General features: G+C 42.4%; 2 protein-coding genes and 1 non-coding gene across 3 annotated transcripts; 1 reads left to right on the top strand and 2 right to left on the bottom strand.

The window, feature by feature from the left end:
- Window positions 1-58: 58 nt before the first annotated feature.
- On the bottom strand, window positions 59-130 carry TRNAE-UUC. Its single transcript has one exon. It is a non-coding gene; the product is annotated as a tRNA-Glu (tRNA).
- An 894-nt stretch (window positions 131-1024) lies between these two features.
- On the top strand, window positions 1025-4043 carry LOC100891191 (histamine N-methyltransferase). Its single transcript, XM_003727075.3, has 4 exons — window positions 1025-1238; window positions 1587-1850; window positions 2631-2969; window positions 3289-4043. The coding sequence occupies exons 2-4, from the start codon at window positions 1622-1624 to the stop codon at window positions 3741-3743; spliced, it is 1023 nt and encodes a 340-aa protein (XP_003727123.2). The 5' UTR covers window positions 1025-1238; window positions 1587-1621; the 3' UTR covers window positions 3744-4043.
- A 1356-nt stretch (window positions 4044-5399) lies between these two features.
- LOC105438503 (uncharacterized protein K02A2.6-like) lies at window positions 5400-9530 on the bottom strand. The gene has a single exon (XM_011666410.2). It carries the CDS (start codon window positions 9528-9530, stop codon window positions 5400-5402), a length of 4131 nt encoding a protein of 1376 aa, XP_011664712.2.
- Between the last annotated feature and the right edge of the window lie 1490 nt (window positions 9531-11020).

Raw genomic sequence — 11020 nt, 5'->3', positions numbered from 1 at the left:
TATATTACAATATTTATCAGGCTGATTTTATACTGTGGGACCCCAAAATAATGAAGGTCTCCCGTGCCGGGAATCGAACCCGGGCCGCGTGGGTGAAAACCACGAATCCTAACCACTAGACCACACGGGATTGCCATGTCGAGAGGGGCTCAACATCCAACTTTATTTAATAAAGAAGGGTGTTGAATATATCCTATACTGATGGAGCTATGACGCGGATCCATACTAGAGCAACCGTTGTGCCTTGTTTCATATTGCATCATTTATCAAAATGTAGGATTTTTGTGATAGGTGTGCAATTATATACTCTTCTCTCCCGGAATATATCATTAGCGTATGGAAGTGTAATAGACTGAGCTGAAATATGCACATACAAATTAGTTAATTCATATCAAGCCGGAGGAGCACTAATTTTTGTTCTTCCAAATTCGTGAGACAATATTTAGCGCCGAATCAACACCCCCCCCCCCATTGGGCCTGGGGAGGGGCCCGCCTCTGGTCCCTCCCATACCCCTCTAAAAGAAAATTATTCATATTGTTCATACTGTCGCATTTTACTACACAAATATCATGATTGTGCTTTTAATAAAATTTATTTCTAAAAAAAACAAAAAACATACAAAACAACAGGAACACTAATCCGTCTTAAACAAACTTCTTTTTTTGTAAACAGCATGCATATTTTATGCGGATCTAGGCCTGATCATCTGTAAATATATAGGTCTATCTATGATTTGTATATTTAATTTAAAATAACATTAAGTAATTATTTCATATTTTAGCATTTTACTAAACCAAAAATATCATGATGTAATAATAATTATGATAGAGGGATATATAATTCAGATAGCACTTATACGGGCCTACAATCCAATCCAATCCAAAAGATATTTGAAAAAGCGCCTTTTCCTTGCAGTTAGAAAGCGCTGCACACACGCTCCACGATGTTTGGGTCACTATACAATATAGACACCATCTTGCCAATGACAGTGGTATAAATAGCTCGTCTGTAAGCCAGACTAACCATTGCAGATAATGTACCTTTCATTTACTTTTACAACACGATTTAACCTTTGATCATGCTGGCTTTCAGAAAACATCCGCAGTGGGGAGACGGTATAGCATTCATATACACACACAGATAGGCTATATAGTGCATTACAGCTGTTTTATGCACGGTTGACTGACTTACATCAAGGATTACGAAACACCAAAGAGCAGTCGGCAAAAATAAAAATGTAAGTATATAGCATGTATAGGTAGATCTATAGTCGACATAATTATTGTATACGATTCTTGTGATGTCTTTTTACGTGAGGCGGAGTTAACCGCAAACTCGACCAAATACAAATTCGGCCGCCAAAATCTCGTTCAGTTAAACAACTTTGATCCTGATCTTTCGCCCCCCCTCTTTCTCTCTCTCTCTCTCTCTCTCTCTGTTTTATTGAAATCAGTATGCCTCTACCCCTCTGATTCATATCTCTTTAACGTTCTTTAATCCTCTATGTTTACGTTTGTTACAAATCAATGCACTGAATACTTCTATTTTATTTCATTTCCACTTGCTGTAAAATCTCTTTCATCAGTCAGCTGCCGTCTCTAAGTTCACCAAGTTGTTGCCATGGAGATGTCTGGAGAGAAGATGAGAACTCTTGAGATGAAACCCTTGGTATCTGATCTTGATTACTACGCGGAGGCTTACCGAGTTTACGCGGGATTCTCTGGCCAAAAACTCAAGACTTATCAGAAATGGACAGACGATGTCTTCATTCCGACAGCTGTGGACAAGCTCCATGGATCCTTTCAAGGAGCTGAGGAGTTCAGGATCCTCGGGATTGGGAGCGGAGGAGGTATTTATTTATTTATTTATTCATGATTTCTTTCAACAGTTCCACTGGAAGCCGGTGGATCTGCTTTTCAAGAAAGCCCTTCATAATACAATGACAGTATAAAAACATAAGTATAATAATACAACAATTAAAAATTGTACATACATGTCAAATATCAAATAAAAAAATAATTATATCTTTTAAAAATAAGACTTTTTGAATCATACAATATTTATGATCAATTGAAAAAAACTAAAAGAAAATGAATTATTACATTAGCAAAAGCACACCTAAAACAAAACACCCAAACAAACAGAAGAAGAAAAAAAAAACCACAATAAATAAAATAGAAATACTAAAGTATTTTGTCTCTAGATAATAGGGGTTCGTAAGAAGAAGATGGGGCATTTGATAATAAACTAGAGATCTTCCAGACGGTGCAAGGTTTGGAAGGGACACATGCAGGTTTTTCAAAATTGTCTGACAAGCAGGTCTGATAAAATGCATTCCGTTTTTAACGGGCGGTCCCCACCCGACACCTTCTCTAAGATTCGCCTGCAATTATTGCTTCGAATCATTCCGAAAAAAATCCTCTAATTGACAAACAGATGTACTCTGTTAAAATGAACGGATGATTTTTTTTCCCACTCTAAATGTTACTGGATGTTTACACCCCCTTTTCATGCTATTTTTGTTATCCTTATTTTGATACATCTGGATTTCTGCACGTTTAATTCCTTCGCATGAAAATTGTATGCCTCCTATATAGTTCGCTTCTCCTAAACCGTTGTTGTCTTTCAGGTGAGATTGATGTCTGTCTCCTAGAGCGGCTATCATCCAGGTATCCGTCCATCACTAACACTGTCATCGAACCTTCAACAGAAGCAATCACCAGGTATACAGCTCTCCTCCAAGAGAAAGAGGCCAACCTTCAAGGGGTCAAAACTCATTTTAAGCAGACGACCATCCAGGAATTTTGCGCGGAAACAAAAAAGGCGTCAACCGGCGATTCGCGCCCAAAATTTCACTTCATCCACGCGATCCAGAGCTTGTATTATTCGGATGATTTGAATGGTACCATTTGGGATATGTTTGAGATGCTTGAAGAAGGAGGAGCAATGCTCATCATTTTGATGACGGGTGAGTTATGGTCATGTGACCTATTGGGAGGGAGCCATTGGTAAAGTTTCTTTTGCGCCAAGCTTTCTTTCTCCATCCAGTGGATTTGTCGGTAAAGACAATAGTTAAAACGAAAGTCCAATCGGCAATGGCCGTTGCACATTTACTGGGGGCTCTATTATGAATCTTTCACCGTTTGAAATGGATATAACTTTCTTAAATTCTGTTATATCTATATTATTTGGGCCATGATGAACATAATATATGATAACTATATATTACGTCTCGAGATGAGTCATTTGTTTTTGTTTTTGTTTCTCTTTTTTTGCACTTTTGGCAGATGATCACGTTTTATACCGAATGTTGGATAACTTTCCTTTCCTCGTGGGACAGAAAACGCCATCCACCACGAAGTTATCCAGCAAAGACATCACGAAAGCTCTCGAACAACTCGGACTCGCCTACACCTCGCATACAGTCAATACCCGGACCGAGGCGAGCTCTTGTTTCAATCCGGAGTCCGAGGATGGGAATAAAGTCCTGGATTTCTTAACCAACACTGTTCGATTCAGGGCCAATGCACCACCCGAGATATGTGACAAGGTTCTAGGGTTCCTGCGCGCCATCTGCCCATCGTCTGTTCCTGATGAGACAACGGACGAGGCAAGAGAAGGGGTTGTCGGAGGGGAGGATAAGACGCAGAAGAAGTTGCTTTTTATCAGGGACGCGCAATCAGTCATTGTGTTTCGCCAGGGTACACATGGAGCTTTACAGAAAAGTGCTATGAAAATGTGACTGACTGTACAGCACAAAAGGGGTTTGTCAAATGATAGTTCTATATACCAGGCAACAATCGAGTACAATAATATTGAATGACGAGAGAACGAAACGTCTGCAAGTGTTGTCGATCAGAAGGGCTATACCTGAACATTTTTACACGTGACATTTCTTTATTTGACTGCATGGGGGAGCTAGGCCTGGGTACTCACTGTACCACACTGAAGTGAAAACATAAACAGCATATTCTATTGGTCTTATTCTCACAAAAATTATATTTAAAAGATTTGAAAGAAAATTAATAGTATCAGTATTGTGTAATTCGTCGCTGTTTCCACGAAGTGACGGTAGTGACAAAAAATTGCATTCACTTTGCTTTACGATTTTCCTCACTACCGTCACTTCGTGAAAATAGGGGCGAATTCTATCAAATTGTCACGACAATGCGTAAATGTGAAATATAGGCCTACCGAGAAAGGAAGAGTGATTAGAGAAATGTTAAGTTTATGTTCAGTATTCATAATGAACTGAAAAGTAAAGACGATTGCATTACGTCTTATCTACTCATTTTCTTCCTTGTGTATGGGCTTAGTGAACGTGTTTCCACCGATTAAATAATGTGTTTCTGTCATGTACATGTACCTTGTTAGAAATACAACACGTATGTGGGTCGGCAGCTCACTGGAGAACTGTATTGAGACGTAGTTCAGATATATAAGACACGCGCATGCGTGGACTTTATTAAGTCATTCAATCCCGTAGGATACATACATGTATATCATAACATCCCCTTTTTTTTCAAATTAAAATGTTAACTATTGAATGTACACTTATAGCCTTTTGCTAGATAAAAAACTTTCCTTTCTAATATGAAAATCTTAGAAAAACTCTTAAATGATTTTCTTTAAATAAAACTCAAATATTTGTTATTGTTGTAAAACTTATTAATTTCATACGATTTTGGAATGTGAGGTCAGGTTGATCATTTGCTGATCTTGTATAATATTGTTATCCAATTATTTGTACTGTCTGATACAACTTTGAGTAAATACGTGCACTTATTCAACTCAAAATTACACTCAAGTATAATCAGTTACTACTGTTTTCCTAAGCAATAATAATAAATTTCCACATTGTTTGTATAAAACACTTGTTACGTGTCTCTGACAAATGTTACGGTAATTTGAACTTATTGATTTATTTCAATGTCTAAATATGTAACAGACAATTAACAAATTGTCGCCTCGTTACTCGTATTCTGCTTAATTACGAATCAATGTCATTTCACTTTCATCTGCTATGATTACTATGAACTTGTATTTTACCATAATAAATGATGAGTACAGCTCTGGAACATGAATCAATGTAATGTCTTACTTTGTACTTTCTAACTCTAATAACTAACTCTATGATATTTACAAGTTTGTTCCCATCTCATCCTGTATGGAAAAAAAGCATATACACGACTTAGTGTAGGTCCTTTGCTTTGCAGTTGAACATATCTATAAAATGTAGTAAACTTCTTACTAGTGAATTGAGATCCACATGGCAATAATAGATCAACATTTTACTCAAAGATCAAGAAAATATCACTTCCTGTATAACGTTCAAATAAACGTGATAATCGAATATGTCAGTTATAGGAGCATGAATATTTATCCACGGGCATGCAAATTAACGAGTAACATAGTCCTTCAGATAGTTTGGACGTTTGACCGTACGCCCTGAACGAGTTTTCGGCGCTAGTTCAATGTCATTTGATTGGCTTGCCTGAGGGGCAGGCCGCGCTTCAGTTTCATCAGGTGTTGCATTGTGGTCATTTGCGTGTTGAATTTCCGCGGTTTCGTTGCTGCTCGTGGTTGTTTCATCAGGAGGATTTTCAGGTGTTTGACGCAAGTGTACGCGATTGCGACGGTAGATGCCGGAGGGCGTTTCGACAACGTAGGAACGCTCATCCAAGCGTCGCTTCACGATTGCTCTTTCCCAGTTCTTTTGCCCCTGGACAAGAGGTTGCATTCGCACGGTATCACCTTCCTGCAGTGGGGTCAAATCTTTTGCAGATTTGTTGTAGTTGTACGCTTGCTTTGCGATACGTAATTGCATCTTCTCACGTTCACGTATTACCCTTGGCTCGAGTAGACTCGCTGAAGTAGGCAAGAGCGTGCGTGTACGGCGATTCATAAGTCGTTGGGCCGGACTTGTATCCAGACCTTGCGAAGGTGTATTGCGGTGATCCAACAATGCAAGGTAAGTATCGGACCGCGACTTATCACTCTTCATGATGATGCGTTTTGCTGTTTTGACTGCGGATTCTGCCTTTCCATTGGCTCTGCTGTTACCGGGACTACTGCAGAGATGCTCGAAATCCCATTCACTTGCGAACTGCCGAAACACGGCTGATGTATACTGGGGCCCGTTGTCGCTAACGACTTGCGTAGGGCTTCCATATCTCGCGAAGTGTGCTTTGAGCTTTCGAATCACCAATTGGCTACTTGTGTTATCCAATCGGTCAACTTCAAAGAAGTTGCTGTAGTAATCGACGGTTACCATGTAATCTTTTCCCTTCAATGAGAAAAGATCTGTGCCTATTTTTTCCCATGGCCTTTGAGGCAGATCATGAGCCATCAGAGGCTCCTTTTGTTGCTTGACTTCGTATGATCGGCATACATCACATGTCGCGATAAACTGCTTGATTTCACTAGCCATACCAGGCCAAAAGATTGATTCGCGAGCACGTCGAAGACACCCTTCCATGCCCAGATGGGATGAGTGGATCTTTTCCTTCATCTCCTTGCGAAGGCTTATTGGAATTATCACACGCTCTCCTTTGAAGATTAGACCATCATGAACTGCTAGTTCATCTCTGTAACCGAAATATGGTGTTAGCTCCTCAGGCAGAGTGTGCCGGTCATTCGGCCACCCGCTGACGATGACGCTCTTGAGCTTCTGAAGTACTTGATCTGCAGCGGTCTGCTCACGAATTTGCTGAAGGCGCTCATCTCGGATAGGTAAATGTGCTACCATATTCACTTCTTCAAAGAAATTCACTTCGCTTGGATCACCACCAACTGCCCGCGACAAGGTATCTGCGAGATACATGAGCTTTCCTTGTTGATAGCTGATATCAAAATGATATTTTTGAAGACGGAGGAGCATCCCCTGAAGGCGTTTCGGAGCCTTCACCAGCGGCTTCTTTATGATCATTTCAAGCGGCTTGTGGTCGCTCACAACGCTAGTAAATCGACCAAACGTGTATTGATGAAAACGCTCCATTGAAAACACTACAGCTAGCATTTCCTTCTCAATTGAGGCGTACCGCGATTCTGTGTCGGTCAAGGATCTACTGGCATACGCTATGGGGCGTCCATTCTGCAGAAGTGCTGCTCCCAAACCCTTGTTGCTTGCGTCGCATTGGATGGTTAGCTCTTCCTTAGGGTTGTAGTAGGCCAAGAGTGGTGCTTCTGAAACCATTCTTTTGATGTTTGACATTGCGTTGGCTTGCTCTGTAGACCATTCCCATGCTATGTCTGGGCGTGTCAGCTGTCTGATGGGTTCTAGCGTATCGGACAGACTGGGCAAGAATCTGCTTAGGTAGTTCACAAATCCCACTAACCTCTGCACGCCTTGTACGTCAGAGGGATTTGGCATTTTGAGGACATCAGCAACCTTCTTTGGATCAGGCTGTAGTCCTGCACTTGTGACGACATGTCCTAGGAAAGGAATCTCAGTTGCTCTGAACACGGACTTCTCCTTGTTGAGCTTGATGTGTTGTTCAACACATCGCTGGAACAATTGCTCAAGCTTCGAGTCGTGGTCGATGATTGCTTCTTCCATCGTTGTCCCTTTCCCATACACAAGGATATCGTCTGCTACGCAAATCACCCCTGGCAGTCCTTCAAGTGCTTGATGCAATCTTTGCTGGAAGATTTCTGATGAGGCACTTGTACCGAATGGTAAACGGCGCCATCGGTAGCGGCCAAAGGGCGTGTTGAATGTCGTCAGGTGGCTTGAGGGCTCATCAAGTTTCACTTGCCAGAATGCAGAACTCATATCAAGCTTGCTGAAGATCTTTGCTTGGTTGAGATCTGGCAAGATATCCTCAACTATAGGTAGAGGGTAGTGCTCGCGTTTGAGTGCCTTGTTCAGTGGCCGTGGATCAATGCATATCCTAAGGTCACCATTCTTTTTCTCAGCCACCACTAGTTGGCTGACCCAACTCGTCGGTTTTGTCACCTTCGCGATCACTTCACGGTCAACCATGCGATCCAACTCTGCTTTCACTTTTTGTTTGATTGCATGGGGTAGTCTTCTTGGAGGTAAGATGGTGGGCTGCACCTCTTTATCCACTTGCAGGTTGACCTCTCCAGGCATCTCTCCCAGCTCTCCATCAAAGACTTCTGCATAGCGTTCTTCAGGCTTGCATGCCTTGTCTTTCTGGCTGGAAGCTGCATGAACTCTTATGAAGTTCTCATTATTGACCGTGATGAGCTTCAAATGCTGGCTGACTGTGCTTCCCAACAACGGTGTGAAGTCCTTGTCCACCACTATGAATTCCACCGAATATTTCTGCTTCGTCTTGGGGTTTAGCATCTTGACCCTGCTGACGCCTTCGATGGCCATTGTGATTTCGTTCCACATCATGAGCTTTTTCTTGCTAGGTTTCAGGACGTAGTCAGCCCCTTCCAGGTGTCTCAATGGCAGGATGTTGGCACTAGCCCCGCTATCCACCTGGAAGTCTACTGCTTTCTCATTGATCATCATTCTGGCATACACCTCATCTCTCGGTTTAACGGTGTTGATGGTGATTGTGACATTGTCTATATACTCGGTGCTCGAGTCACTGTCGGCTGGATCATTTACTTGGTGCATTCGTTTGCTCAGCATGCACACATTGGCGAAGTGGTTTTGCTTTCCACATGCCTTGCAGGTTTGTCCGTAGGCTGGACATTTGTTTTTGTCCCTCGGGTGCTCCCTGCCACAGTACTTGCATTGAGATTTTGCTGCTTTGCCAGTGCTGCGCTTGCTGTTATCTCTTTTTGGTCCACCGCTCTGCTTTCCTTTCTTAAAGCTTGGCCGGATCTTATGGATATGAGCCGCTGATCTGCTGCTACCGGCCTCACTGAAAGCTTTGAGGTGCGATTCAGCTGTCTCTGCGCTCTTACAGATGTCGATGCAGCCACCGAGTGTCAGTTTCCTTTCTTGTAGTAGTTGCTTCCTCGTCTGCGCATCATTGGTGCCCAGCACTATCTTGTCCCGGAGGAGGCTGTCTGTCATGCATTTACAGAAATTACATGATTTGGCGAGAGATCTGAGATTGGCAAGAAATGACTCAAAACTCTCACCTGGTTCTTGTTGCCGTTTATTGAAGAGGTATCTCTCGTACTCGTAGGTTTCATTCTTCTCACCGACAGCGTACCGTTCAAATGCCTCTATTATCTCATCCAGGTTGCTAGTTTCCCCATTGGCATTAGCGAAAACAAAACTGTTGTATATTTCTAGTCCCAACGGGCCGATTGTATGCAAAAACAATGCCGTCTGGTACACTGATGCTTGGCGATCCAGATGTGCTACCACGCTGTAGTTCGTCCACATCTGACGCCATGTTTTCCACCCCTCAATCACTCCGCGATTTATAGTCAATTGGGGTGGTGGTCGTATCCCGCTCACGGGAGGCGGTGCTGACACTCTCTGCTGAGTGCGACCCGTCGCTAGCTGCGTAGGCGACTGGTCAGCCGTCCCGTTCTGCTCGACATTGCCATCGGGCTGCTGCTGAGCGGCTGTCTCATGTTCGCCTGTTGTAGGCATATTTTCTGACGGCTGGATTCACTTATTCAAGACCTCAAAATTTGTTCACACATATATTCACCTCAGCTTGAAACTTGCGCTATTAATTTAGCACTGTCCTTTTTCTCGTAGGATTTAAGCTATCCTGTGAAAATGTCAAATTCTAAGGCTCCGCCGCTGCCACCATGTATTGAGACGTAGTTCAGATATATAAGACACGCGCATGCGTGGACTTTATTAAGTCATTCAATCCCGTAGGATACATACATGTATATCATAACAAGAACTAAGTGAAATAATAAACATGTAAATGGTGATTTACTAATTATGCTTAACAGCGACTCGCTGGATAAAGATTTTTTTTGTATGTATATATTATTGTACAGCGGCGGATCCAGGATTTTCAAAAAGACGGAGGGGGGTGGGGGGGGGGGGGGGGAGGCCATTGTGTGGGGTCCAGGGGCGGAACTCCCGTATGCCCTCGAGTTTTAATAATTCAGAACATTCAAGATAGCCGTCTTGACCTATACAAATTATAAGCCATTCCTTGAAATTTGCACTGCCCCTATATTTTTTTTATTTCGTTGAAAATCAACCATCACACACCCACAGACTCTCTCTTAAGGACAATTATAACATAGTAAAAAAGGGTTGTCTGGCGAATAGGGGTGTCTAGGGCCCGCCATAGACCATTTTTGAGTTGCAGGGGAAGAGCCACCCCCCCCCCCCACGGACGCCCTCAAGTTTTTAACAATGTAGAACCTTCAAAATGGCCGTCACTAGCGATAGAAATTCACGCAGCACGTATCTTTTCATTTCGTTAGAATTAATCTCTCTTTCTCTCTAATATCATATCACTTTTTCTCCCTCCGTCCCCCCTTTTTTCCCCTCTCGCACTCTCTCTCTCTCTCTCTCTCTCTCTCTCTTTCTTCCTCCCTTTTGCCCATTTTTTCTCTTTCTTCCGTCGCTCTCTCTCTCTCCCTTTTTGTTAATGGGCCGCCAAAAGGTGGGGTTCGCGGCCGATTCGGCCCCTACCTGGATCCGCCACTATTGTACATAATTATTGTTCATACACGTACATGTATATAGGTCAGTTGGCGTATAGTTGAGCCAAACTAAAAACTATAAGGGGTCAAAGACGGAGACTGCAAAATTTGGTGGAAGATCGCCCTCATTTGTGAAAATGTTTTAGTTGTAGGATGGTACCCTACCCTGCTCAGGTACAAATTTGGGAGGGGGGGGGGGGAGGGGTACAGTTGTGTTACTCAGGCAATTCCCTTATGCGAATTCGAGCTTAGCTCACGAATCTATAAACTGAAAATTTGTCATAACACACTGATCCATTTACTTTGAGAAGACAGACAACAGACATTGCCACCTGCCTGAAATATCGTCAGCATATCTTTTTCATTGTGATTAGTCCTTGATTTTGATCAATAAAAACTTTAATTAAAATAAAACATCCCGAATGGCTAACTAGCGATCGGTTAAGGGTCAGCGTGGAGGTGTGA

Source organism: Strongylocentrotus purpuratus, unplaced genomic scaffold, assembly GCF_000002235.5.
Source record: "Strongylocentrotus purpuratus isolate Spur 01 unplaced genomic scaffold, Spur_5.0 spur5_scaffold_4, whole genome shotgun sequence".
NCBI classification, from domain to species: Eukaryota; Metazoa; Echinodermata; class Echinoidea; order Camarodonta; family Strongylocentrotidae; genus Strongylocentrotus; species Strongylocentrotus purpuratus.
Note: the sequence above shows the minus strand (reverse complement) of the source record. Positions and strands in the feature narration are given on the sequence as shown.